Raw genomic sequence first — 27,935 nt, 5'->3', positions numbered from 1 at the left:
GGGAAAGATGGGTGATCCCTCACCTCCCCAGGATTAATGCTGGGAGAAAGTGCTGGAAGCTGGCTTCTGGTCTGTGACCTTGACTAAGCGAGTCATCTCCCTTCTTGGGACCTCAGTTTCTCCATCCAAAACCTGGGGGAGTGATTCCTCTAACAAAGGGTGTGTGAAGATCCCGTAAGCGTCCGGCTCTGAAGATGGCCAACTTGGAGTGGGGGCTAGGTCAGTGGTGGCTGAGTCTGACTCCAGACCCTACCAAGGCTTGAGAAGCTGCTACTGGCCAAGGTATATCTTGTCATCTGTCCTCCATCAGCCATGGACTGACAGGGTGGCAGCCTGCTTGACGTGTTGCAGGTTGGACTCTCGGGGAGCGAACTCTGAAATGGGGTCTGGAATGCAGGATTTCAATTAGGGAGTACTTTCAGAATCAACATTTGTGAGAAGGAGGAGAAAGAAGCAGGACAGGGAAGAGGGAGAGGTTAAGTGGCAACAGAGGCCCATGGCAGCCTCAGCCACCCCCGCAGGGAACTCTGGAGCTACAGTGGCCTGTCAGTCAGCCTACATTGGGCCCAAAATATCTGGAACATTATAACCCCTACTTCATTCAATCACTGGAGGAGGAAGGGCATCCAGTGATTGAGGAGGGCTCTCTGGAGCAGAGAACATCCCCAAAGGGGCTGACAGTTGAAACCTGCCTGCTGGCCACACTCCTGGCCACTGGGGCAACAAGCCCTTCTCTGAAGGGGATCTGGGCAGGGCGGCTCCATCACACAGGATGGTGAAAGAGGCTGCCTCGCTCCCCTCGTGGAGTTATCCCAGCACGCGCTGTGCGCCGCGCAGGAATTGGGCAGTGTGGGTCAGCCCCAATCTGGCTTCTCACTGAGTGGCTCTAGGCAAGTCACCTGGCCTTTCTTAAGACTCCGTATATCTCAGATCAACTTAACAGAGACATGAAAGTCAAAATAAGGTCAAAAACCTGGATGTGAAAGTGCTTTGTAAAACACCTTTTAAAATACTAGCTTTTGTACCATCTTTTACAAATCATGCTTCTTCTTCTGCAGTCATTCTACTTTGATCCAACTGAACTGTTCATAGGCAGGTCCAGGTTTTATCACCCCCATTTACACATAAGAAAACTGAGGTCTGGCGGCTACAGGCCTTGCCTAGGCTGCTTCCGTACCAGCCCAAGGCTGCAGTGGGGACAAGGCACCAGTTACAAGAGGCATTTTTACTGGACTCCAACTATTTAGCTGCCATTTACTCAACATGGACTGTGTGCCCCATACTGTTCTGGGTACTTTGCCTAGAATCTCTCATCTGATTCTCCATTATTACCTGCACGTGAAGGTGAGGCCCTAGGTCATGCAGCTATAAGTGGAGGAATGTGAATGCATGCCCAGGTCTCAAGGGAATTCCCATGACTTGGCTTCCATGATCCTGGCCCTACTGGATGGAGCTAGCCCCATACAGGGCACTCAGCCCAGGCTCAGTGACCACCCCAGCCTCCCACTGTCCTGAGGACCAGTCTGGCTGATGTCAGCGACGCTCCACTGCCCCCATGTGGCCACTGCAGGCCCTGACATCATCCTTTCTGGCTCCCTCACACCTTTTCCACACGAGGCCTGTCTGCTGTCTGTCTCATGGTCCACCCAGCAGCAAAAGTCAGCAGGAGGCTGAAATGAAGAGAGTTACAGGAGCATCCTGTCTTCCTCCCAGGGCTTTAAAAGTCAGAAGCAGCTAATGGACAGGCTCGGTGGAGGGTTGCCAGGCTGGGCCCCAGGGAAGGTGTTGGACTGTTGGGACCTAAGCCCCACAGCTGAAATCACTGGGTTCGGAGGCAGGGCCTGACATACCTTTCTCCCCTCTCCCGCTTCCTCCCAGGATCGCTGGTTCTGGCGCCTGCGAAATAACCGAGTGCAGGAGGGCTACCCCATGCAGATAGAACAGTTCTGGAAGGGCCTGCCTGCCCGCATCGACGCAGCCTACGAAAGGGCCGATGGGAGATTTGTCTTCTTCAAAGGTAATGTAGCCTGTGCTGCGGGACAGTTCCCTGCCCGAGGTCATGGGACCTCCTTTTTCCCATCTAAACTGGAAGAGGAGGGGTGGGAGGCACATGTCCTCAGAGGGCCCCTCTAGCCTAACAGAGACACTGACCTCTGACAATTCAAGTCAGAAAGTGAGACTGAGAATCTGTATGTGCCAAGGTTGGTGGGGTGACCAGCTTTGTCCACATGACGTAGAGTGTGGGACAAGCAATTGAAGACCACCCAGTACCTCATGGGAGGCCATCGGGTCAGTTCTGTAAGAACCCAGAGGGAAGAGGTCACTCAAGGTGGGGTGGGCGTGGCAGGGAGCTAAGGTGCCCACCCTGTGCCCAGCACTGTGCTAGGTTGTTTCATGACAATTATTTTGACTCGGGCCAGACCTCAGATGGGTGAGATACAGATAGTGAGAAGCAAGGAAAGCATTCCAGAGGGACAACGGCTGAATAAAGGAGCAGGGATGGGATGTGCACGGACATTCACAGGGCTTAGAAGACCCATCTGATGGCTATGGAGGCCCCACCTTGGACAGCTGTGAGAAATGGCCCAGAAAGGTCACCTGGGGGCAAATCCTAAAGAGCCTTGGTTGCCAGGCCAGAATGTGGTCTTGATCCATTAGGCCAAGGCTGGAAATTCATGGAATGTTTCTGAGCAGCAGAGAGCCAGAGGGCAGGCGGTGACAGACATGGCAGGGGCAGGGCAGCCATTTCTGAGGTGGTTCTGGAGAGTGCCATTCATGAGGCCCAATCCAGGGAGGAGCCATGCAGCTGGAGGGCAGGGGACAGCTGCCAGGAGAGTCAGAGGACCTCAGAAGTGACGGAATACTCGGCCAGGCGGAGTGGCTCACGCCTGTAATCCCAGCATTTTGGGATGCCAAGGCGGGCAGATCACCTGAGGTCAGGAGTTCGAGACCAGCCTGACCAACATGGTGAAACCCCAGCTCTACTAAAATTACAAAAATTAGCCACGCGTGGTGGCGCATGCCTGTAATCCCAGCTACTCAGGTGGCTGAGGCAGGAGAATCGCTTGAACCCAGGAGGCGGAGGTTGTGGTGAGCTGAGATCGTACCATTGCACTCCAGCCTGGGCAACAAGAGCCAAACTCCATCTCAAAAAAAAGTGGCTGAATACTGAAAGTAGCAGGAAAGAGGGTCAACAGTGAGGCTAGGACTCCCTGTTGGGGACCTGGGAGGCAGAAGGTGATGCGGAGGGAGCCCTTCTGTGGTGCAGATGAGGAGCTCTGGGAAGCCAGCTGATGTGGAGCTGCCCATAGGCCAAGGGAGGTCAGGGTTTCTGGGTCTGCTGCTCAGGTCCAGTGGGACAGCCTCAGAGTCAGGTGTCGCTGGTGGCAGGTTTGGAGAGTGGTAGTGCATGCAAAGTCATGTAAGTGGCTGAGATGACCAGAGAGCAGAGAGGAGCAACTCACATGATGAAAAAGGGTGGGACTCGGAGCCCAGGCAGCAGGGGCAAGTTGTCTAGGATCTGGGACTGGCCTCAGGCTTCCTGCCCTTCCCAACTCTAACTGGGCCAAGGGGCTGAGGGCATCAGGCTGTTTTCACCTGACATCCTGAAGATGGGCAAGTGGCACTGAGTGACTGGGGAAGCTGATCCTGGGCTCCTCTTGGCCACAGGTGACAAGTATTGGGTGTTTAAGGAGGTGACGGTGGAGCCTGGGTACCCCCACAGCCTGGGGGAGTTGGGCAGCTGTCTGCCCCGTGAAGGCATTGACACAGCTCTGCGCTGGGAACCTGTGGGCAAGACCTACTTTTTCAAAGGCGAGCGGTACTGGCGCTACAGCGAGGAGCGGCGGGCCACGGACCCTGGCTACCCTAAGCCCATCACCGTGTGGAAGGGCATCCCACAGGCTCCCCAAGGGGCCTTCATCAGCAAGGAAGGATGTACGTAAGGGCCGGGCTGGGGTGGGTGTGGGGAGTTGGTTTTATGTGGTCCTCACCAGTGCCCACGGGCATACTCAGCGCCTATGAGCATCCAGGTTTGAGAAAACACCTGGCGGCAGACAGTTGACTCGTATCTACCCATGTTCACAGGGTCCATTAATTCGCTTACCAGCTGCCAAGTCACACTTTTTCATCTGCAGGAGTGATTCACAGCAGAGAGACGTTGTCATAGACTGACTTCATTTCTTCCGACAGCATTTCTCCAACACTTAATCCGCAGGTGTACTACAGGGACGCCTCGAGTTACCAAATCTGAAAAGCAATGATGGGCATGCATGTTTCAAAGCCACTTTTTCACAGGGCTTGAGGGCAAAAATATGGAAAGAAAACCTTTAAAAGAAAAGTTTTTTTTTTTTTTTTTTTTTTAATTCTAAGCAATAAGGTCTCTGTCGCCTAGGCTGGAATGCAGTGGCACAATCATAGCTTACTGCAGCCTCAACCTCTTGGTCTCAAATGATCCTCCTGCCTCATCAGCCTCCCGAGTAGTTGGGATTATAGGCACATGCCACTATGCCTGACTACTTTACATTTTTTTTGTAGAGACAGGATTTCACTATTGTTGGCCAGGCTGGTCTCAAACTCCTGGCCTCAAGCAATCCTCCCACCTCGGCCTCTCAAAGCCCTGGGATTACAAGTATGAGCCACTGCATCAAGAGAGAAACTTTTTATGTTTCCTGAATTCCTCCTAGAAGCCATGCTGGCCACCCGCCCCCACGACTGCCATCAGACATTCAGCCTGTCTCCCCACCAGCACAGGAGCTTCTCAGGAGGAGCGGCCAGCCTGGCCAGATGCAGAGTGGGCCTCCAGGAGTGTTTGTTAAGTAGATCTCCACTGATGTGGTCAAAAACACAGACTCTGGAGCTGGACTGGCTGGGTTTGTAACCACCGTAGTACCACTCACTATGAATCTGAGCAAATCTCTACGAAGTTTTCCGTTTTCTCGTTTATAAAATGATGATAATAATGGTACCTACCTTTATATAATGGTTTTGTGAGGATTAAAGAAGATAAATTGTGTAGCATACTTAGAAATAATGCCTAGCACACAATCCATGCTATATGTTTTAGCTGCTATCGTCATCATCATCATCATCATCTTGTGGGTTTCAGTTTATGTAGATTGAAAGGATTCATTCATTCACTCCATAATAATAGACAGCTTGTATGGTGGGAGCTGGGGACGTAGCAGTGAACAGGACTTGCACAGGTCCGAGTCTAGGAGCATAAAGCAAGATGGCAACAGATGCTATAAGGGAAAGACACCCAGTACTTTGGGAGGTCGAGGTGGGAGGATCACTTGGGGCCAGGAGGTCGAGACCAGCCTAGGTAACATAGTGAGACTCCATCTCTACAAAAAAAATACAAAAATTAGCTGGGCATGGTGACATGTGCCTGTTGTCCCAGCTACTTGGGAGGCTGAGGCCAGAGGATTGCTTAAGACCAGGAGTTTGAAGCTGCAGTGAGTTATGACTGCGCCACTTGTACTCCAGCCTAGGTGATGGAATGAGACCTTGTCTTAAAAAAAAAAAGAAAAAAGGAAATAAATCTGGGAGAGAGCAATGAGCTAGAGGGGGCCATGTTAGAGATGGCTGGGAAGGGGTCTCCGACGAGGCTTCACTGATAAGAAAGCCAATGGCCAGGCCGGGCGCAGTGGCTCACGCCTGTAATCCCAGCACTTTGGGAGGCCAAGGCGGGTAGATCACGAGGTCAGGAGATCGAGACCATCCTGACTAACACGGCGAAACCCTGTCTCTACTAAAAATACAAAAAATTAGCCGGGCGTGGTGGCAGGTGCCTCCTGTAGTCCCAGCTACTCGGGAGGCTGAGGCAGGAGAATGGCATAAAGGGAGGCAGAGCTTGCAGTGAGCCGAGATTGTGCCACTGCACTCCAGCCCAGGCGACAGAGCGAGACTCTGTCTCAAAAAAAAAAAAGAAAAAAAGAAAGCCATTGGCCACAGGTGCTATTTGTTGGCTGTCTTGTATACCTGATGCTTTACACACAAGATCTCCCTTTTTGGGGAGCCTCAGAGACAGGTGACATCAAGGACCTAGACCAATGAAAGCCCTAGCCATGGTGGGGAGCCAGCCAATGAGGACGGCCTGAGCAAGCTGCTTTGCCCACTGGCTGGGCTGCTTAGGTTGTCGCTGGAGCCCTGGGGTGGTTGCCCAGGGACTGATTGGCAAGACTGCTCAGCCTCTCCCCAAGAAGGCTCCCAAAGACCCTGCATCTGTGTTGTGCAGTGATGTGTGCCAAGCAAAAAAAAAAATCCGTAATTGCAGAGAGGTAGTGTCTTGCTGTCAACACAAGGCGAAATCTTACTGTCTGTCTCCCTTGGCTCAAGCAGGAGCCAGGCCGAGGCTTAATGGAACCCACATGTGGGGCAAGGGGGACCTGTGGGCACAGTGTGACAGAGCTGTGACCCAGGCTATGTGCAACGGGTCCTGTCTGGGCGGCACAAAGTGAACCATGTCCCAATTCTCCCTGAAGCCCCTCTGGTTTCCTAGCACCCGTAGAATGACAGGCAGACCACTCCAGGTCCCAGGCGCTCCCCTCTGCAGCTTCTTACTCCATGACTCAGCTAAGCACTACACACCAAACCACCAGGTGTCCCCACCTTGCCTCCCATGCCACAGCGCCTGTGCCCTTCCTCTCACACTGCCCCAAAGCAGGTGCCGGAAGTGTCTGGGAGTGGTGATGCTGGGCTGTATTTCTGCAGATTACACCTACTTCTACAAGGGCCGGGACTACTGGAAGTTTGACAACCAGAAACTGAGCGTGGAGCCAGGCTACCCGCGCAACATCCTGCGTGACTGGATGGGCTGCAACCAGAAAGAGGTGGAGCGGCGGAAGGAGCGGCGGCTGCCCCAGGACGACGTGGACATCATGGTGACCATCAATGATGTGCCGGGCTCCGTGAACGCTGTGGCCGTGGTCATCCCCTGTATCCTGTCCCTCTGCATCCTGGTGCTGGTCTACACCATCTTCCAGTTCAAGAACAAGACAGGCCCTCAGCCCGTCACCTACTATAAGCGGCCAGTCCAGGAGTGGGTGTGAGCAGCCCAGAGCCCTCTCTGTCCACTCGGTCTGGCCAGCCAGGCCCTTCCTCACCAGGGTCTGAGGGGCAGCTCTGGCCACTGCTCACCAGGGCCAGCAGGGCCCTAGGCTGGGGTCATACAGCTGAAGTGGTGGGTGCATTTGGCCTAGGCTGAGCGTGGGGCAGGGAATTATGGGGGCTGTGCCCCAGGGTGGGTGTCTGGCACCCAGCTGCCAGCCTTCTGTCCTGGGCAAACTACTCCCTACTTAAGGGAATAGGTCAGGCTCCATCCGGAGGCAGGGACCATGCCAGGAGGAGCTCCTGTGGTCACAGCATCCTGTGGTGTCCATGAGGTACCACAGCTCCACTCCTGGCTGGAACCCAGCACCCTCTGTGGGAAGCCAGCACTAGCTCTCATCCCCCATCTGGGAGATGCCACCAGTCCTGGTCCCCTTTTGCCAACACCTGCTGGTCAGATGTCCCCCTACCCCCACCCCACTGTCCTCCAAGGCTACAGGACCCCTGCTTCTGACACAGTGGGCAACAAGCCTGGGTTTCCCTGCTGGCAGACAGCAGATCCCTCAGGAAACCTGCTCCACTTGTCAGGGTCTCTTCAGAGACCCAGGATTTAGGGTCACATGCTGCAGGCAGGGCTGTGGCCCGGTTGGGTCTGACAAGGACCTACCTGTCACATCGTGAGTATTTAAATGTCCTGTCACTACTGTTTAAAGTCCCATTTTGCAAAGGCTGCTTGAGGCTTTAGGTGAACTAGAGGTGACTGTCTTGGTGATGAGGCCAGCAGAGCGGCCCTCCCCCAGGCAACAAGGACCAAGGTGCTGCTAAGGCCACTCTAGCGCCCAGACACCCCAGTAGCTGAGCCCTGCCCCTATGGCTACAGAGCTGGGGCAGAAGCTGACCCCATTTCTGGAGGCAGATCCGAGTTTGTGACTGTCCTCCACTCCCCTCTATTGTCCCTGTCCCCAGCTTTGCTCCAGCCTGTCACTTGTGGCCTGGGGCTCAGCCTGACTAGTCAGGTGAGACAGAGATGGCTGCAGGGCCAACATGGCAGAGCCTGGGAGTCCTTCGGAAGGGGACGGGGTGTCTGAAGTGCTCAGTGCCTCCACTCCCAGCTACCCCGAGGCCAACTCAATCTCTCAGCTGGAAGCAGTGTTTTCCCAGAGCTTGGCCCTTGCTGACCTTGCTCACTGGGCCCATCTTCCCACACTGCTCTTAGAAGGGCAACCCTACCAGTAGCAGCCCCAAGCCAAGGGGGCTCCCTTTTTGACCTTCACTGGCCCACCCTTTACTGTCTCTGGCAGGAGTTCCTAGGGCTTGGCCTGCCTTGCTCCAGTACAGCAGAGGCAGCCCTGCTTGTCACTGAGGAGTCCTAGACAAGGCCAATGGGTTCAGTGATGCCCACTGGCTCTCTGCCAAAGCCAAAAAGAGGTGTCAGGCAGTCTCCAGCGTGCTGGCCGGGTCTTAGATGCCACCCCTGCTCACTGAGCCTGCATGGGCCTTGCCCCCGACCCTGTGGTCTCTGAGATTGGGGTCGGCTTACCCTGTAGCACAGACAGGGACTCCTGCTGCCCTGGGAGCTATCTCAAGCAAAATCTCTTGTCCCAGGGGCGCCCATGTGGGTCCGCTGTGTCCCCTGTCGTCATCCTTGTTTTTTCTCATTTTGGCCAAGGGCAGGCTCCCTGGGACAGGCAGGGAACAACTGCAGAGATATTAGTGATTCATAGGTTTGTACAGTGTTTTATACTTTGCAAAGCACTTTATTAGCTCACACCTGTCCACTCACATGAAACTCGTGTAGGCCCTGGGAGGCTGAAGGTAACTCTCACCGTGTGCTCAGATGAAGCACAAAGAGGTTGTTACTTGCCCGGGCCATCCAGTGGGCTGGCTGTGTCTTATGTCCCCATCTGTGGACCCCTCTAGGGTCTGAGATGAGATGAGAAGTGTCTCCTGTATCCACCTCTTCCTGGCCTCCCTTCCCCCACTTCCTGGTCCCTGTCCACTCCTCAGGTTGGTGCTCTCACTTCTTGAAAGCTCTAGGCACCCCCGCCTCCCGCCAGGCTCCCTGTTGGCTCCTGGCAGGCCAGCTGAGAATGAGCAGGAGATGAAGCAGGCAGCCCAGGCTGCAGAGGTGAGGGATGTGGGGCCAGGCCCAGAGGGCTCAGCCTAGAGGCTTCCAATCTCAGATTCTCCTGCCTGTGGTCATCTGTTTGTCCATCACCCCAGGACAGGGCAGACAGAGGGGCAAAGCACTGGGGGCCCCAGAGCCTAGCTTCCCCTCAGCCTGGGGGACATCACAGCATTTCAGTGTCAGTCACATTTTAAACTGATCAGCCTTTGTATAATGTTTTTTAAATCATTTCTAAATAAAACAGAAATACAGAGTGTGTCATTTCCCTGGGATGAGGGAACAAAGATCAGGTTCCAAAAGTAACCTTAAGAAGCTTTGGGAGAGGCCGGGCGCGATGGCTTAAGCCTGTAATCCCAGCACTTTGAAAGGCTGAGGCGGGCGGATCACGAGGTCAGGAGATCGAGACCATCCTGGCTAACATGGTGAAACCCCCTCTCTACTAAAAAATACAAAAAACTAGCCGGGCGAGGTGGCGGGGTGCCTGTAGTCCCAGCTACTCAGGAGGCTGAGGCAGGAGAATGGCATGAACCCGGGAGGCGGAGCTTGCAGTGAGCTGAGATCCAGCCACTGCACTCCAGCCCGGGGCCACAGAGGAGGCCTCCCTCCAAAAAAAAAAAAAAAAAAAAGGAAGCTCTGGGAGGAGAACCGGGGTCCTTTGGGGTGTCTGGGAGCTGCCTCACGCATGCCAGATGCGTCCCTCCTCTACAATTGCCCTGGGGGCCCAGGGTTACTGCGGATCCAAGAACACAGCCTGATGATGCCCTCCTGAGGATCCAGGATGGGGAGCGGCCCCCTCAGGAGTATGGGGAGGGTCACTGTGGCAAGGGCTTCTCCAAAGTCAAGGCCCCTGGTGCCATGACCTGGGACATAGTCAAGAGCACGGTTATCAGCAATAAAAATATTAATAAAAGGCAGACGAAGTCAGGAGGTCAGCAGCTTTACGGGCTTATCAGGAGGCCTGCCCTGCCTCTGGAAGCCAGCGACAGAGAGGGATGCCCCCGACCCAGCCAGCCGGAGAAAGGGATGGGGTGAACACGAAGGTCTGAGCTGGGTTTGGGTGCAGGCTGGGCTGTAGACCGCGAAGGCGGCCCGGCCGGGACTTCTTTCCAGTCCTCGGCGACCTCTTCGAATTCTCTGCTATCTCTGGGGAGCCTCGGGTGGGAGGGGGTGTAAGACACGCAGGGACGTGGGGAGAGGAGACAAGGCAAGCAGGAACCACAGGGGACGGCGGACAGACGGGCGGCATCCTCCGGAAGACGCCTTCAGTACCAGGAAGTGCAGGCGATGAGGAAGCGCACGTCGTCCAGCGGCCCCCAAGGGCTGGGCTCAGGCTCGGGCTGGGGCTGAGGCCGGGGCTGTTCCGGGCCCTCCGGCGCCGCAGGCTGGGGCTGAGGCTGGGGCTGGGGCTGGGGCTGAGCAGGCTCCGGGACGCCGCTTAGCTGAGCCCCCATGGTCTGCAAGAAGATAAGCCCTTTAGGTCTGGGTCGCCGGCACCCCCCCCCCCCCCCGCTAGGGCCCCGCCCTAGCCCTGCCCTCACCTCGCGCAGCCACACCCGCTGGTCTCCCGGAACCCACCTCAGCGTCGGGAGGAGCTGGCGCCGTGACGCCACCGCGCGCCGACCTCGCCCTCAGTGCGTTTGAGCGCAAAAGAGGGACTCGACCCCTGGCTCCGGGGCGGGACTCCGCGAACGTCCCCGGCCAATCCCGCCCTAGCGCCTCTAGGCCCCGCCCCGCGCAAGGGGACGGACTGCGCCCCACAAGCCTCCAACGCGCCCAGGCCGGGAGGACGCTGGGAAGCCACCGCCCCGCCCCAGGCCCACCCAGACAAGGACCTGCAACCTCCATCCACTTTAGTCAAAGACTGCCCCGAAGCCAGATGCCCCAGAGCTCTTATGGGGGACTCACCAGGCTCAGGGGAAAATCGGAACAGACTGCCTTTCAAGGCCAGAGAAGATCGGGGCAGAAGTCGGGTGAAAACTGTGAGAACTAGATCGGGCGCGGTGGCTCATGCCTGTAATCCCAACACTTTGGGAGGCCGAGGCGGTGGATCACTTTGAGCCCAGGAGTATCAGACCAGCCTGGGCAATATAGTGAGACTTCGTTTTTACAAAACAAAACAAACAAACAAAAAAAACAAAAACCAACGCGGGAGGATCGCTTGAGCCATCATTGCATCACAACACTCCTGAGTGACAGGCGGAGACTGCCTCAAAAAGAAGAAAGGAGAACTGTAGTGGAGAGTGTTTCTTGCCCCAGGATGAAGCCTCCCATCCTGATGATGGTGAAGAAGGGAATGGTGTGTGTGGAGGTAGTGAACTAGATTGGGTGTGTGTTGTGTCTATCCCACCCTATCTTCCCAGAATGCTGGAACAACTGGAGAGTGCGGGGATTGTACACAGGCTGAGGGCCCCAAACATCACATTCAGAATGGCCCAGAGGGAACTGCACTTTAATGGGGTGGCACAGGACAGTAGAACCCTCAGCCAGCAGCCACAGGGCCTGCCAGCCAGCACAACAGAGCAGGTTTCTGCAGTAATGATAGATCCAGGAGATAAGCACAGGTGGAAAAGGGTTGGGTGCCCAGGCACTCAGTCCCAGTGAGCTCTCTGCCACCTCCCTGCCAGCATCCGGTGCAGATTGGGCGGAGTGCAAAGGTGCCATAGTCCAGAGCCAGGAGCCCATGGAACAACTTGGAAGGTGACTCAGGTGAGGCTGAAGAGAAAGGAAAGCTCACGGTCAGTAGTTGTTTCACAGAACCCACCTCATTCTCAAGGTGCCTGCCTCAGCCCTCACCCCCAGACCAGCTCTGAAAAGCTGCTCAAGCAGCTACTGCTTTAGTATCCTAGCCCTGAAAAGCCACAAAGAGGAGGATTAGCAGTTGCTCAATAAATATGTTTTGAAAATCATGAATTGAAAAAAAAAAAACGTGCTGGCTCTATCTGCTCAGCGGTGTGCAGATATGCTCTCACACTCGAGAAGCTATCAGAACAAACTGGTAGGCTCTCATTCTAGATGACATCTTTTCCCCATACTCTCAAAATGCAAGTTAACCCCCAACCCTGAGCAGAAGGAAGGAGAGACCCCAGGTACCTGTCAATGAGGGAATCCCGCATGCTGGTGGCAATGGTGCTAGGCTGGGCTTCATTCAGCTTGAAGACACTCTCCACCACTGACAGCTCTGTGCTGGTTGTGTCCAGGCCACAGAAGGCACACCAGTCATTCACCACCATCCCAGCAGCAATCACCTCACTGCCTCGGTTCACAGTCCCCGCCTGCCAAGGGATGGGCTCAGTGTGAGTCACGGCACCAAAGTCTCTCCCTCCTCAATGAGGACTCTCCCCACACCCTGCTCCTCCCTGACCTGCAGCCCCAGTCTCAAAAACTGCGGCAGGTAGTGACCCAGACTCCCAAACACTGGGCGAAAGGATCCGCCTCAGCAGGAGACGGGGTTCAGAGGACAGGTTACCACATGGAGGGATGCTTACCACAAGGGGGACCTGAAGAAGAGAGGACAGCTCATCCTGGTCTTCGATTGAAGTCTTGGGATGCACCAGCCCTCCCTGATTGCTGAAGACACAGTAGCTTCCTACTAGCACCTGGTCGGCCACTGTCTGTCTGAAGACTTCCACCTTGAGCACATCTGCCAGAATTTCTTCTGTCTCCTATCAATCAAAGGCATTGTGTTCAGGGCCCACTTACAGCCCCGGAACCAGGGTTCTCCATGCCCAGAAGCACCCGGGCCTTGGCTCCCTGAGCCCCTCATTTCTCCTATGTACCTCATATGAAAGCCTCACCCAGAGAAAGGAGGAAGTACAGCTTAGAGCTGAGTCAAAGCCAGCTGTGAAGCCCCTAAAATTCATGCATGCCCTGAACAGCTGGAGGCTGGTCTCGATGTCACTGTTTTCCCCTCTCACCCACACTCAAAAGTTCAACAGTCGATCACCTATCCTGGCCCAGGCTTCAGGACTGAATGGTTCAATCCTGAAGGATTCATACCCTCCCCAGCTTCTTTCTGACACTTGGTAAGGCCTCTGTTATCACTATTCCAATGAATACCTGAAACTCAAGGGCCCATACAGAAAAACCACAGGAGACCCCTAATTCTTGCCTGTTAGGAAGGAACAGTGGCTAAACACTGACAGGGATGGCCCTGTGACTCTTGGGTCAAGTGGGGCTGCCTTACCCTGTCCAAGTCTGGGTGGACCAAGGCCACGTAGTCATTGCAGGTGGTGACATTGCCCAAGGCTGAGAGCCGCTCCTCCACCCGCCGAATCTGCACTGTGTCTGGGAGGCTGTTGCGAATGTGTTGCAGCTCCTGGTCAGTGGTATTGTTGGGCACCAGGAGACCATGCCTGTTCCCTGGAGAAAGCCAAATTAGAGGGTGAGACAAAGGTGAACCATGAATACACGAGATTCCTGCTGAGCCCTAGCGGCTGAGGATACCACCCAGCCCAGCCCAATCAGCTTTCCCAGGAAAGCTTTAGGCCCAGAGCCCAGCCCTCCAACCCACTGATCTGGACAACACCCAGGGCAGGCCAGAGACCACCCAGGAATCTCAATAAATCCCGCCTACTTCACCATCATCAACTGGAGGGGAGTTGAACTAACAGGAAGAGCTCCTGGCATTACTTGTATATTTTGCTACTTAAAAACTGAGCTAATGCTACATACATAGCAGAATGGCTAGATTATTATTATTTTTTTGAGACAGTCTCACTCTGTCACCCAGGCTGGAGTACAGTGGTGCGATCTCGGCTCACTGCAACTTCCGCATCCTGGGTTCAGGTGATTCTCTTGCTTCAGCCTCCTGAATAGCTGGAATTACAAGTGCACACCACCACACCTGGCTAATTTTTTGTGTTTTTGTAGAGACGAGGTTTCACTATGTTAGCCAGGCTGGTCTCAAACTCCTAACCTCAGGAGATCCGCCCACCTCGAACTCCCAAAGTGCTAGGATTACAGATGTGAGCCACCGCCCCCAACCAGAATGACTAAAATTTTTACAAGTCATCAATTCCAAGTGTTGACAAAGATATATGGAGCAACTGAACTCTCATACTGAGACAGGAGTATAAGTTGGTCAACCACTTCAGATAATTATCTGGCATCACCTGCAACTACTACTAAGTAGTCACATAACCTGTGACTCTGCCATGCCACTCTTAGGTATAATATACCCAGTAGAAATATGTACATGCGTTCACTAAAAAAACACAGCAGCACTCTTTTTTTTTTTTTTTTTTTTTGAGATGGAATCTCGCTCTGCACCCAGGCTGGAGTGCCGTGGTACGATCTTGGCTCACTGCAAGTTCCGCCTCCCAGGTTCACGTCATTCTCCTGCCTCAGCCTCCCGAGTAGCTAGGACTACAGGCACCCGCCACCACACTCGGCTAATTTTTTTGTATTTTTAGTAGAGACAGGGTTTCACTGTGTTAGCCAGGATGGTCTCAATCTCCTGACCTCATGATCCACTAGCCTCGGCCTCCCAAAGTGTTGGGATTATAGGCGTGAGCCACTGCGCCCGGCCAGTAGCACTATTCCTAATAGACCAAAGTGAAAGCTGCCCAAATGCACTGTCAATGGAACGGATGAATACGCTGTGATATACTTACACAAAACACACCACACAGCAACAAGAATGAACAATCTACAAATACATGCCAATGAATTTGTGAATTCCAGGTCACTCCCATCATAAAATACACAAGGACTAAGCTAAAATCTCCCTTGTTGTCAGACCTTGCTTCAAGTCCTATGGGCATGGTTAGAGATCAGAGTACTTTAACTGAATAGGAAAAAATAGGAAAATACTTTGAGGTCCCTAGGCTTAAATTTTTTTTTTTTTTTTTGAGACAGAGTTTCACTCGTATTGCCCAGGCTGAAATGCAATGGCACAATCTCGGCTCACCACAACCTGCACCTCCCGAGTTCAAGCAATTCTCCCGCCTCAGCCTCCCAAGTAGCTGGGATTACAGGTATGCACCACCACACCCAGCTATTTTTTGTATTTTTAGTAGAGACGAGGTTTCTCCATGTTGGTCCGGTTGGTCTCAAACTGCTGACCTCAGGTGATCCACCTGCCTGGGCCTCCCAAATGGCCTTAAGATTTTTAAAAATTAAAGTAAAAGTAAAAAAAAATAAACAGACTTCTAAAAGTGACCTCAATGAGCAGAATTAAGAAACAACGGGCAGCAGTAACGGAAGACAGATCCAGCTTAAAGAAAGGACCAGCTGGGCGCGGTGGCGCATGCCTGTAATCCCAGCACTTTGGGAGGCCGAGGTGGGAGGATCAATCACCTGAGGTCAGGAGTTCAAGACCAGCCTGGCCAACATGGTGAAACTCTATCTCTACTAAAAACACAAAAAAATTAGCCAGATGCGGTGGGGCGTGCCTGTAATCCCAGCTACTTAGAAGGCTGAGGCAGGAGAATCACTTGAACGGAGTGTTGCAGTGACCCAAGATCGTGCCATTGCACTCCAGCCTGGGCAACAAGAGTGAAATCCCCGTCTCAAAAAAATAATAATAAAAAGAGAAGACCAATGACCAGAATTAACAGTGCTGACAGGTAGGAAGGTAGGGTAGAGATGTGGTAAAGGGAATTTAAGATTTCAACAAAACTGAGCAGGATGACCGCAAATCTTAGCTAATCTTTAGAGAGACAGAAATGAATGCTTAGAAAGAGAAAGCACCTTGCTCACAGTCAGTGACAGGAAGAGATGAGATACAAATCCTCGGCTGGGTAAAGTGGCTCTCGCCTGTAATCCCTACACTTTAAGAGACCAAGGTAAGAAGATCACTTGAGTCCAGGAGGTCAAGGCCAGGCTGGGCAACCCAGGGAGTCCGCGTCTCCACTAAAAACGTAAAAAAGTAGCCAGGTGTGGTAGCACGTGCCTGTGGCCCTAGCTACTTGGTAGGCTGAGTTGGGAGCATCACTTGAGCCTAGATCTTGACACTGCACTCCAGCCTGGGCGAGAAAGAGCAAAAATCTTGTCTCAAAAAAAAAAAAAAAAAGATAAAAATCTTCCTCCACACTTCCACACTAAGAACTAGGTGTGGAATTTAGTGAGTCACTTAGGACAAGTCTCAGCTTCCTCATCAGTCAAGCTAGGCCAGTAATTCCTTTCAGTGTCTTTGTGAAGAAGGAATGAGAACAGGAGTAAAAGCACTTTACGTTGTTATACTATTATCCAGTAGCCTTTGCTAGAAGGTTGCCCCCCATCTCCTGACACTTGGCCGGAGAGATTCTATAGTGCCCAAAGATAATAGAGGATACCCTGGGAATCCCTAGGTCACTCCGAGTTCCCTCCGGGGGTGTAATTAATGGTGCTTGGAGACCACTCCCTCCCTTGGCGTCCTCCACCTGCCTTACCCACACACATGCGCCCGATGATGCGGCAGCCGGCGATAGACGCGTGCACCACGGGGATGGTATCGGAGAGCTCGCCCTCGAACACACTGTAGGGACATGGACTCGGTGGTCGCGGGACAGAGGGGCCGGCACCCTCACCCTGCCGGAGCTCTTGACTCCTGCGCACCCCTCCCCGCCACCGCGAGCCCTGGGGCTCCTGCCGCACCTGTAGAAGTTCTCTGAACCTCCAATCGCCACCAGACAGTAGGTGTTGGTGAGCTTGGCAAAGCAGCCGATCTCACAGTTGTTCTCGAACGACGCTCGGACCGCCATGAGGCCTAGTGGCGGCGGAGCCGGGAGTTCAAGGCCAGCAGATCGTTTCCTAAGTATCCCGGCCTCCGCCCCTCAGGCCCCGCCGCGACCCCGCCCCTCTCGGCCTCCCGGCCCCTTCGCCCTCGGGTCCCGCCCACTGGGCCCCCCCCAGACCCTCCGGCCCTGAATCCTCCGGTCCCACCCCTCCCGACCCAGGACCGGAGCTGACCCTCCCAGACTCCCTCACACCAGCTCACCAACTACCCACAAGCTCCGCACGCGGCGACTGTACCTTGGACTCCCTAAAAAGGTTTCCGTTTCCACTTCCGCCCAGGGAGACTTCCGGGAGAGCCTGGCGCGCCCCGCCACGCATCCAGCCCCTCTACCTCCGGCCTTCGCGGAACTCTATGGTCGCGAGAGGTCTGGGCGCGACCCCGCCTGGCCCCACCCCCAGCCTGCTCGCGCTCATTCGTTCATTATTCACTCAGAAGCTTTTTAGGAGCTGTCATCGACCTAGACCTCTGGCTGGTCGGATGTGAGGCATGAGGGAGAGGAGGGGCCAGGAGTGTCTCGCAGAAGAAGGATTGATGATGGCGGTATTGATCGAAATGAAGCCGGAGGAAGGGCAGGTTTGGGGAAAGTGATGAGTCCAGCTATGCCTTGAGGGACAGAAGTCCGTGTCTGGAATCCAGCAGGGGAGTGGAGAGCTGAGGAACGAGATGAGGGGCTGAAGACTAGAAGAGACTACACATGGAGAGAGTTCCAGGAGGGAGAAGTGCGGCCAGAACGAGGCTGGAGAAGGAGTTGCAGCCAAAGAGGGAAAGGCAGCCAAGCTACAGGTGCTGGAGAGAGGGGAGGACTGAGGAAGAAGGGGCTCAGGAAAAGGCTGGAAAGGGGTCCAGGGTGGGCAAGGATGTGGATGCTGGTTGGCTTCCACGATGTGCCTCTCGCACGGGCTCTGTCACTCACTCAATAGCCAACTTCTGTCCCCGGGATAGTGATGGGGGCCAAGGGCCCTGCTGCACACTTGGACAGGATGAGCTTGGCCCATATTTTGTAGAATCTGCAAAAGCCCAGGTTCTCTCAAAATGTCACAGTGGTAGCTTGGAGCCCCTGGACTCCCCCAATTCCTCCTTAGGCATTCACCCTCCTCCAGGGGGCTCGCCATAATTGGCCTGAATGGTGCCCTTCCCATTCCCCTAACGTGCCCCTCCCATAACTCCTCAAAGTTCAGGATACACCAGGTACTGTGAGTTATAATAAAGTCTGCCTTTATTGATGTGTATCATGTTTACTGTCCCGGGCAAGTGGTGAGTTCAGGAAAATGGCCCACAACCTGTCACAGCCTGTACTTCAAGAGACACTCAGCAAGATGATGACGACAATGATGACGATGATGATGATGATGATGATGATGGGGTGTGTGTGGGGTGTGTGTGTGTGTGTGTCCGGGTATCCACATACTCTGCTCCTCCTCCCTGGTTCACCTCAGATCCACTCAGTCCTCTCTAGGGCGTCTCTTCACCTGATTCCCTCTACCAAAAATTTTTCTAACTCTCTCCTCCCTCTGTCCAAAACCTCCGCATCCTTCAAGGCCTGGCTCAAAGGCCACCTCCATCTCCTCTAAGAAACTTTTCTGACTTCTACACCTTCTCCATGACTCTCTGCCCTTTGTTTTCTAACACCCTCTGTCACTGATTAACCTTTAACTTGTTATGGCTCTGACCCCTTCTCCAGCAGCTTGTGCATTTCATCTCTGTCCCCAGGTCTGAGTCGACCCACCTGTCAGCTCTATGGTATGCCCAGCACAGGGCTGGAAACACAGCCTAGATTCAAGAATATACTGGTCAGTGTGTATGTGTGTACACAAGAATCTTGAGCCCAGAGAGTGTGTCTGACCAAGGCTTCTAGACACCTCCCTTCCCCAGTCTGGGACCTGAGCAAGTCCAGAGTCTCGGTGGACAGAGGAGGGGGCCTGCCCTTGCCAGTGCACCCCCACGCCAGTCCTTTGGCTAGGACTCAAAGCGGCTTCGGAGCTGCTTGAACTTGGACTTGTTGTACTTAGTGATGAGGTCCAGTTTGCTGTGACCCAGGGTCAGCCGTTTCTCATCCCTGACCAGGTCACTGTTACCACCGTTGAGATGGCCACCCTTGGGAGCCCCAGGCTCAGGTGCCTGCCTGGCACCTTGCATCTGATGATACTTGGTGATGAGGTCCAGCTTGCTGTGGCCCAGGGTAAGCCGTTTCTCATCCCCAGACCCCACTCCAGTTGTGCGAGCAGGGCTTGGTATTGGAGGACCATTGGGCCCAGGCCCCTCACCCCGGAATGGGCCGAACTTTGTGATGAGGTCCAGCTGGCTGTGTCCCAGGGTCTGCCGCCGCTCATCTGGACCCTGTCTGGCAGGTCTGACTGAGGAGCTGGTTTCAAGGGGCACTCTGGAGCCCTGGGCCTTGGGGTACTGCACCAGGAAGTCTGATTGGCCATGGCTATGGTTTACGGACATCCTCCTGTCCTCCAGGGCCCGATCACCAGGTTGGAGGGAGCCTGACTCAGGGGCACCCCCAGTACCCAGGGCTCGGGACAGAAGATCCAGCTGGCTGTTGGCCTGGCTTGGGGACAACCTCCTGTCCTCTGGGGCCTGCTCGCCAGGCCGAAGGGGGCTTGAGTTGGGGGTAACCCCAGAGTCAGGGTCTCTCACTTCCCGGGCTCTGGGGAAGGGGACAAGGAGATCCAGCTGGCCACGTCTCTGACTTGGAGATGCCTTCTTCTCCTTCTCCTCCACTGTCTCCAGGGCTGTGCCAGGTACCCATTGACCCCGCAGGGGGCTGGGTTCTTGGCTTCCTGGGAGCCCATTCTCTGGGAACCGGGACATAGCTGGGACACCCCAGTGGAACTGGAGGAGGGGCCGGGAGCGAGGAAGCAGAGAGGACCCCACTGCCAAGGTCAAGGGGCTGGCACTATTATGGTTGAGGGCAGGGGAGGACTGGGACCACGGGTATGCCCCTAGCTTGCCCAGGTTGGCCCTATAGAGCCCAGGAGGGGAGCCATGGTTAGGGTCTGACAGTTGGCGATGCAGGGAGGGCTGGCCATGGGCCTCATGGCGGGCAGGACCCAGGGACGAGGACCCCATGCCCATGTCACTGCAATCACCACCTCCTGGTGGAGCGAGGCAGGAGGAGAGACCCGTAAGTGGTGACCGCTTGACGCTGCTGAGGCTGGTGCTGGAGGGCGGGGATGATGTGGGGCTTGGGATGCCAGGCCTGAAGGCTAGGGCCACGGGGGGAGGACGCAGTGCCCGGGGAGACAGCGGGTCCTCACCGCTGCAGAAGCCTTCCACAGGCTGCGACTCGGCGTACAGACAGCGGAACTCCCGGTCAAAGTCTTCCACGATGCGGCCCCTGAGCTGCAGCACCATGCTAGTGTGGGCCTGGTTGCAAAGCCAGGTGAAGCTAGGGGCAGAGGGACAGGGGGGTCAGGAGGCAAAGTGCAGGACCCTGGGTGTTGGCAGGAGTCACAGCCAGAGGCGCATACCTGATCCAGCACGCTGGACCCAAACCCCACCACCACGAGGGCTCACGGCAAGGGGCAGAGCTCTGACTCCAGAGTCTGTGCTTGCCCTAGCCCTGCTTAGTGAGCCTGGGCACACAGCTGCCCTCAGGGCCCCAACTTCCCCATCTGTAAAATGGACTTGGGGGAGGTTCCCTGAAGTCACTCCAGTTCCAATGTGCAATAGTCATTTTCTATGCCAAGAGTATTAAAGTCATCATTCCCCTAGAGTGAGCTCCTCCAGGGCCGACCTGCCCCCAACACCCTCCCCTGAGCCTGGCATGATGCCTGGCACATGGCAGGTGCTCAGTCTGTGTCCAAAGGGATGGACGAGTGGAGGGAAGCTCAGAGTTGCCAGCCAGTGGTGCAGTCCCAGGCCCCCCTCGCCTCCTCGTGCCTGCTCACCTGTAGCTGCCCGCCACCACCTGCTCACAGTCGATGAGGACAAACTTCTCCAGGGCCTGCCCCGTGAAGCGGCGGCCAGCCTTGCTGCAATACGTGTCCCCACACGTGCTCCGCACACGCATGTTCTAGGTGTAAGTAGGTTGGGGGTGACCTTGAGAGAGTAAGGCTCAAGCCATGTCTCTGCCCCATGGGGTCTCCAACCCCAGACAGCTAAGGGAACCTACCCCCAACTCCCACTGCCCCCCCAGTGCTGAGTGGCCACCCACTGGCTCCCCCGCCCTCCCTGACTCCCCATCCACACCCCTGGTTACTGCCCCTGGTCCTCACTGACCGGCAGGTGCCCCCCATTGAGGTCCATCTTGTAACACATCTCCAGGAAGTGCCTCAGGTGCTCCTGGGCCAGGAGCAGGTACACAGGGACACCACGCCGGCTCGAGGCCTCCATGAGGTCACACAGAAGCTCCATGTCAGTGAATATGTCCATCACCACAGCCACTACCTGGGCAGGGGGAAGCGCATGAAAGCTCAGCGCTGCCCAGGGCACTCCCCACATCCAGCCAAGCCTGGGGCAGGAACCCGGGCCCCAGGAAAAGAGCACTGGACTGAAAATCAGGAGGCCAGAGCCTTCAAGAGCAAGTGAACAGGAAGGGTTCTTAGCAGTGACCTAGCCCAGGGCTTCTTAACTTGGGCACAGGGAGATTTGACTGTCTTCTTTTTTTTAAGAGTTAGTGTCTGTCTCACTCTGTCACCCAGGCTGGAGTGCCGTGGCATGATCATAGCTCTCTTCTGCCTAGAACTCCCAGGCTCAAGCAATCCTCCCAACTCAGCCTCCCAAGTAGCTGGTATTATAGGCATGTGCCACTATGCCTGGCTAATTTTTTTTTTTTTTTTTTTGAGACAGTGTCTCACTCTGTTGCCCAGGCTTGAGTGCAGTGGTGCAATCTTGGCTCACTGCAACCTCTGCCTTCTGGGTTCAAGTGATTCTCATGCCTTAGCCTCTCAAGTAGCTGGAATTTCAGGCACTTGCCACCATGCCCAGCTAATTTTCTGTATTTTTAGTAGAGACGGGGTTTCACTATGTTGGCCAGCCTGGTCTGGAACTCCTGACCTCAGGTGATCTGCCCGCCTCAGCCTCCCAAAGTGCTGTAATTACAGGCATGAGCCACTGTGCCTGTCCCTGGCTAATTTTTTTTTTTTTTTTTTTTTGAGACAGAGTCTTGCACTGTCACCTGTGCAGTGGCATGATCTCGGCTCCTGGGTTCAAGTGATTCTCCTGCCTCAGCCTTCCAAGTAGCTGGGATTACAGGTGCCTGCCACCACGCCCAGCTAATTTTTTGTATTTTTAGTAGAGAGGGGTTTTCACGATGTTGGCCAGGCTGATCTCAAACTCCTGACCTTGTGATCCGCCCACCTTGGCCACCCAAAGTGCTGGAATTACAGGCATGGGCCACCGCGCCTGGCCGCTAATTTTTTTTTTATTCCAATTTTTTGTAGAGATGTGGGTCTCACTATGTTGCCCAAGCTAGTCTTGAACTCCTGGCCTCAAGCAGTCCTCCCACCTCAGCCTCCCAAAGCACTGGGATTACAGTAAAATCCCAGCCCAGATTTGACTGTCTTGAACCCCTAGCTGTTTGAAAGCATTTGTGTGCATCTTTAGGTTCACCGAGTGTTTATCTGTCATCAGATTTTCAAAGATGACTGTGGATTGACTGTGCTAGTCCAACACCCCCTCTGCACTGAGCCCCAGATGGGATAGCAGTGACAAGCAGAACCCAGGCCCCAATTTCCAGGCAAGTTCTTTGCACTCCTCCCACTACAGCCCAGCTCTGCCCCAGGGACTATCTGTCTGAGGCTCCCTTCTCCAGGGTCAGAGCTACAAGCCACTTACGGGGTCTTCACTGCCCTTTCCCAGCCCTGCCTCAGTTTCCCTGTGAAGCCACAGAGGTCTGGTGTGACCCCTTACACTGCAGACTCCCTTATTTGCACCCATGCCAAATGGATCCAAGTTTTCTGCTCAGTTGAGGGCTGGGCTGGGGCTGTGCCTCCATCCCATATAAAGGGCTGCCTCAAAGAGGCCCCTGAAACCCTCCTGGTACCTCCCAGCCCCTAGCTGGCCTTTCTTCCCATGGCATATATCTGCTATGAGAATCTCTTCTCCCAGGCAGGGCCGAGAGGCAGGAGTTACAAAGCATAGCACTCCAGCTCTGGAGTCAGAAAGAACTGGGTTCAAACCTGGACTCTACTACTTCCTGGTGACACAGCTTTGGGTGAGTAGCCTCACCTCTGGAAACCTCAACTTCCTCAGCTGTTAACTGGAGATAATGATAGCCATGTCTCAGAGCTACGGGGAATTAAATGTGAAAATGCTCAAGACATAACAGAGCTCTATAAACATTGGGCTGCAGGGCAACGCAGCATTTCCCAAGGTCACTAGGAGTCATGACAGCCCAGTACACGAGCCTGGCTCCCGGCCCAGGACAGAGGGGTCTAAATGGGGGCTGAGAAAGTGAGGCACTGGGGGATGCCCTAGTTCACAGCACAGGCCTGGCCAGAGTGGGGGAACAAGGACAGGCAGGAAAGATCAAAGAGGCAGGGGTGAGGATGATGACAGCAGCCGCCTCACTAATAACCCCATTCCCGATGCCAATCAGGCCTGGCCGTCCCCTGCCTGGGGCACAGGCAGGCTTGCCAGGGAGGCTCTGGAAGTACCGGTGGGATCCCAGTATCCTGGCTTCCCATCTCTGCAGCAGGAACCTAACTCTACCTCAAACCCAGCCAGGGGTCATCTTGTCCGTTCCCCTAGAGTAGGAGGCCACGGCTTCAGAAGTGAAGCTGTGCTTGTGTGTGGCCAGAGCCTTTCTGGGTGCTGACCACCCCTACCTACCCTCCCAATTCTCTTTCTCCTGAGGTCCTGCTCCCCATCACTGAGCCCAGCAGCCACCTCTCCTCTTTCCTCCTTGGTTCCAAAGCCCAGCCCTCGAGGACATGCCAAAGAGGCCCACACACCGGCCCCCTCCTCTGCGTCAGGCCCAGCTGCAGATGTGGTGCGGGAGGGTGGGGGGCAACTGGGGACCTGAGCCAGCAAGGAAGGCTGGACTGCTCCCCAGGACCTAAGTCAGAGAGCCCCTGTGTCCCCGAGCCCTGAACTCTATGTCACCATATGGACCTCCCTGGGCAAGTCCCAAGCCCCTCTCTGGCCTCAGTTTCTTCTTCTGTAAGTTAAGGAAGTGACTCAGATGTTCCCCAAGGTTAGAGTTCTTAGTGTGGGGATCATAAAACTTTTTGAGAATCTGATAAGGCAGTGGAGCATCTTCCAAGGTAGAGATGCAGCGAGGACTCCTCCCTCCAACCTGCACCAGTTGGTGTGCATTTCAGAGGGTTGTGCAGTCCCTGATGCCCATGCCCTGGTCTATGCTCATCCATACTATTCCTGGGGACCAAGCATTGCCAAGGTAAATATGGGATGCCCCCCTTCTAGGAGTTTGCAATCTAATAGTGCCAGAGGTGCTGGTCCTCATTCCGCCCCTAAGTCACTGCGTCGCCTTGGGCTGGTCCCTTCCCTCTCTGGGCCTCAGCTTCCTCCTCTGTGAGCTGAGCAATGGAGAGATGAGGCCCTTACCGTGCGGGCCTGGCTGAAGAGGAAGCGCAGCAGGTCCTTGATGTTCTTGGCCTTGTCCCTCTGGAAGTGGACCACAGCCTGGGTGGGGCTGAAGCCCGTGGCCTGTGGCACCTCGGGCCAGCCCAGGTCCAGGTCCGGGGGGTCTATGTCAGAGGCCATGGGGAAGTAAGTGCCTGAGGTGACTTCGGAGAGCAGACTGAGGCGGTCTGGCCCTGAGGCCTCCTGCCCCTGGGCCTCGCTGAGCTCAGGGCCCCCGCGCACATGGCTGGTCATGTAGTCCACATCCAGGGCGCTCAGGAAGGGCAGCTCCCGCTCCTCGGAGATGACCCGCAGGTAGGCAGCCTCACCCCGCTCCAGGAGGGCGTCGGCCGCCAGCCGGGCCGCCTCGCTGTGCCGCAGCACCAGCGGTGAGCTCTCCCGCCACCACGGCCGCTTCAGCTCCTCCACCCGGCCCCGCAGGGGTCCCGCCATGCCCTGGGCTCCCAGGCTCCCAGGCCCCGGGCTTCCGAGCATGCCTGCCCAGCGGCTGCCTCACCCGCCGGAAGGGCCCATGGCCCGCACGCTGGGCTGGCTGCAGCAGGAAGAGGAGACGGCAAAACCACCTCCTGCCCGCCCGCTCGCTGTGTGTGTGGCGGGCCCCCAAACTGTTGCCACCCTAAATCAGAGCCACGCTCCGCCCTATTGCCCCTGGCCTCTGGAACCTGTCAGGCCAGCCCCACCTGTCTGCCTGTGTTGGGACTCGCCTGCCCAGGGAAGCAGCAGTGCCAGGCTCTCGGTGCACACTCCTGCCTCCCTCTATTCCTCCCCAGCAACGCCGCCCCATCCCTGCCAGGCTCCCAGCAAGTCTCCAAATACTGACTTCCTGGGACCCACAGAGGTTGAATTATAGCCAAGAGGGGCCCAGGCGGCTCAGGAACACACATGCACAGGTACGCACACTGCAGGTGGGTGAGCGACTCAAGACACCCAGGAAAAGACATGAACACACACGCAGACGAACACACTGACAACTGACCGGCACACAGATATGGAGCGTGGGCTGACACAGGCCAACCACACACTTTAATCACATTGACTTGCATAAACTCACCCAAACGCCGATTTACAGACTGGCCATGGCCCCCCACAACACATACCGTGGTGGATAGCACATGCCTTGGCTCAAGTCTGCAAGGCCCTAAATCAGAGCTGAACAAGCATCACATGGAATATCCAAGGACATCAATGCCTGTCTGTTCCCCAGCCAGTCCTCTTTTTGCTCCCATAATCGTCCTGCCACTCTCCACCATCTTAACTGTGGTGCTCACAGCCCCCTGGCTCTCTCCCACCCCTACTCAGAGCAGTCATTCAAGAACCCAGAGCAGTGGCTCTCACCCTGACCCCAGGGGTGGTGAGGGGTGATGAAATGCAGATCCCCGGGCCCCACCCTCCTGGAGATTCTCATCCAGAAGGTGTCCATAGGCTTCTGGAGCTTGTCTTTTTTCTTTTTCTTTTTGAGATAGGGTCTTGTTCTGTCACCCAGGCTGGAGTGCAGTGGTGCAATCACAGCTCACTACAGCTGTGCCTCAGTTTCTCTGGGCTCAAGTGATCTTCCCACCTCAGCCTCCTGAGTAGCTGGGATAACAGGTGCATGTTACCATGCTCAGCTAATTTTTGAATTTTTTAAAGAGATGGGATCTCACTATATTGTCCAGGCTGATCTTGAACTCCTGGCCTCAAGCAATCCTCGTGTCTCAGCCTCCCAAAGTGCTGGGATTATAGGTGTAAGCCCCCACACCTGGCCATTTTTCTTTTTCAATTGAGACGTGATCTTGCTCTGTCACCCAGGCTAGAGAGAGCAGTGGTGTGATCATAGCTTACTGTAACCTTGAATTCCTGGGTCTTTTAACAAGTGCCCGGTGCACAGTGGGCAGTGGGCTAAGGCCCACCCCTGAGACATGCTGTTCCAGATGGCTGTGCTTGCAACACCCTTAACTCCAGGGATGTTCTTGGCCTGGTGGTGACCAGACTCCAGCCTTCCTCCCCTCCTCCAGGGCTGAGTATGAAAATGGTTGAAAGATTGTTTCAGAGAATGGGTGGACACACTGCAAGGTCAGGAGGCAAACAGGGCAGGCAGATTTCTGACCTCTGCCCTAGCAAAGACTGAAGTCCCAGAGCACTGTGTGTCCTTCGGAGGACACTGAGCAGCTTTGCTCTGGGGAACGGGGTGAGCAGGTGGCAGCTGCAGTTGGGGAGCCAGGCTAGGCAGAAGCAGTCACCACCTTTCCACAGAGGCGTGAGGTCCAGCGAGGACGGCGGGAAGTGCAGAAGACCTAAAGCTGTGTCTCACAGCCGTGTTTAGCACTGAGCGTACTTGGTTCGTCTGGTCTGCGATCATGTCCGGAACACAGGGTCTTCTGTGTCCAAAGAACTTGACACACGTATAGTGGGAGGGAGCTGGGTGGGATTTAGAGGTTCCCGAGTTGAACTGAGCCCTAAGACCAAAGATGAATGGCGCTAGGGCTGTGTCTTCAAGGACCCTATAAGTGAAGGACCTGGGGGAGCATGGGGGAGCCACAGGTCAGGAGTTATGACCCACACTATCCCATCCCAGGAGCAGGAGCACCGGGCACTCCAAGGAGGCCCTTCCCAGGGGGTGAGGAGGCTGCAAGAGGGGCAGAAGGTTGAGTAAACAAAGCCAGACCGTGGGAGGGTAATGAGTTGTGGGGGTATCCGAGGTGGCAGGGCCATAATTAGGGCCTTATCTCCAGGCCCTTGTTTGAAGGGGAGGATCAACCAGGGTCTTATCTAGGTGGAAGAAATGCTCCCGGGAGGGAGGGAGGCAAGTTTGCATGTCACTGAGTTAGTTGTGCTTATCCTGCAGTGTTTATACATATACTTCAGGTACAAATCTTTGGCTCTGTATCTTTTAATTGTGGTAAAATACACATAACATTTGCCTTTAAAAAAGAATTCGTGGCTGGACGCAGTGGCTCATCCCTATAATCCCAGCAGTTTGGGAGGCTGAGGTGGGCGGATCAGCTGAAGTTGGGAGTTCAAGACTAGCCTGACCAACATGGTGAAACCCCATCTCTAATAAAAATACAAAAATTAGGTGGGTGTGGTGGCAGGCGCCCATAATCCCAGCTACTTGGGAGGCTGAGGCAGGAGAATCGCTTGAACCCAGGAAGCAAAGGTTGAGGTGAGCCAAGATTATGCCACTGCACTCCAGCCTCAAGCGATGCTCTTGCCTCTGCCTCCCGAAGTGTTGAGATTACAGGTGTGAGCCACTGCACGAAGCCAAAATCTGCTATTGTAACCATTTTTAAGTGGTACACTTCAAGTGTCATAAGTCCATTCACACTATGGTGTAAACCTCGCCACCATCCATCTCTAGAACTCTTTTCACTTTGCAAAACTAGAGCTCTGGCCGGGCGCGGTGGCTCAAGCCTGTAATCCCAGCACTTTGGGAGGCCGAGATGGGCGGATCACGAGGTCAGGGCATCGAGACCATCCTGGCTAACACGGTGAAACCCCGTCTCTACT

The 27,935-nt window shown here is 55.0% G+C and overlaps 3 protein-coding genes across 5 annotated transcripts in view; 1 reads left to right on the top strand and 2 right to left on the bottom strand.

Moving 5' to 3' along the window:
• MMP24 (matrix metallopeptidase 24 (membrane-inserted)) overlaps positions 1 to 9,434 on the top strand; it is a 33,319-nt gene extending 23,885 nt beyond the window's left edge. The window contains exons 7-9 of the mRNA XM_011929165.1: positions 1,879 to 2,017; positions 3,670 to 3,936; positions 6,715 to 9,434. Coding sequence (XP_011784555.1) covers positions 1,879 to 2,017; positions 3,670 to 3,936; positions 6,715 to 7,052 — 744 coding nt within the window. The 3' untranslated portion in view covers positions 7,053 to 9,434. The remainder of the gene's footprint in view (positions 1 to 1,878; positions 2,018 to 3,669; positions 3,937 to 6,714) is intronic.
• A 2,172-nt stretch (positions 9,435 to 11,606) lies between these two features.
• Positions 11,607 to 17,352, bottom strand: EIF6 (eukaryotic translation initiation factor 6). 3 transcript variants are annotated; one of them, XM_011929166.1, is made up of 7 exons: positions 17,097 to 17,352; positions 16,754 to 16,865; positions 16,549 to 16,634; positions 13,362 to 13,537; positions 12,664 to 12,840; positions 12,269 to 12,450; positions 11,607 to 11,890 (listed from the first exon to the last, which is right to left on the bottom strand). In XM_011929166.1, the coding sequence occupies exons 2-7, from the start codon at positions 16,858 to 16,860 to the stop codon at positions 11,881 to 11,883; spliced, it is 738 nt and encodes a 245-aa protein (XP_011784556.1). In that variant the 5' UTR covers positions 16,861 to 16,865; positions 17,097 to 17,352; the 3' UTR covers positions 11,607 to 11,880. The 3 variants fall into 3 exon arrangements, with proteins under 3 accessions (XP_011784556.1, XP_011784557.1, XP_011784558.1); XM_011929167.1 differs by lacking the exon at positions 17,097 to 17,352 and having other exon boundaries at positions 16,754 to 17,088; XM_011929168.1 differs by lacking the exon at positions 13,362 to 13,537 and having other exon boundaries at positions 11,608 to 11,890; positions 16,549 to 16,865; positions 17,097 to 17,177.
• A 745-nt stretch (positions 17,353 to 18,097) lies between these two features.
• On the bottom strand, positions 18,098 to 25,040 carry FAM83C (family with sequence similarity 83, member C). The gene is made up of 4 exons (XM_011929163.1): positions 24,411 to 25,040; positions 21,123 to 21,290; positions 20,792 to 20,916; positions 18,098 to 20,289 (listed from the first exon to the last, which is right to left on the bottom strand). The coding sequence occupies exons 1-4, from the start codon at positions 24,921 to 24,923 to the stop codon at positions 18,852 to 18,854; spliced, it is 2,244 nt and encodes a 747-aa protein (XP_011784553.1). The 5' UTR covers positions 24,924 to 25,040; the 3' UTR covers positions 18,098 to 18,851.
• Positions 25,041 to 27,935: the final 2,895 nt, after the last annotated feature.

The sequence above is a fragment of the Colobus angolensis genome, unplaced genomic scaffold, assembly GCF_000951035.1.
Source record: "Colobus angolensis palliatus isolate OR3802 unplaced genomic scaffold, Cang.pa_1.0 Scaffold8, whole genome shotgun sequence".
Classification (NCBI taxonomy): domain Eukaryota; kingdom Metazoa; phylum Chordata; class Mammalia; order Primates; family Cercopithecidae; genus Colobus; species Colobus angolensis.
This window is presented reverse-complemented; position numbering and strand designations above follow the sequence as displayed.

Coding starts and splice junctions, on each gene's coding strand:
- EIF6 (XM_011929166.1), bottom strand. CDS start 16,860: ATGGCGGTCCGAGCGTCGTTCGAGAACAACTGTGAGATCGGCTGCTTT. Junction 12,841..13,361: donor TCCACCCAGACTTGGACAGG/GTAAGGCAGCCC, acceptor TTTGATTGATAG/GAGACAGAAGAAATTCTGGC. Junction 12,451..12,663: donor TTCTTCAGGTCCCCCTTGTG/GTAAGCATCCCT, acceptor ATCCCTTGGCAG/GCGGGGACTGTGAACCGAGG.
- FAM83C (XM_011929163.1), bottom strand. CDS start 24,923: ATGCTCGGAAGCCCGGGGCCTGGGAGCCTGGGAGCCCAGGGCATGGCG. Junction 21,291..24,410: donor TCTTCAGCCAGGCCCGCACG/GTAAGGGCCTCA, acceptor CCCCCTGCCCAG/GTAGTGGCTGTGGTGATGGA. Junction 20,290..20,791: donor GTGGTGGCGGGCAGCTACAG/GTGAGCAGGCAC, acceptor CTCTGCCCCTAG/CTTCACCTGGCTTTGCAACC.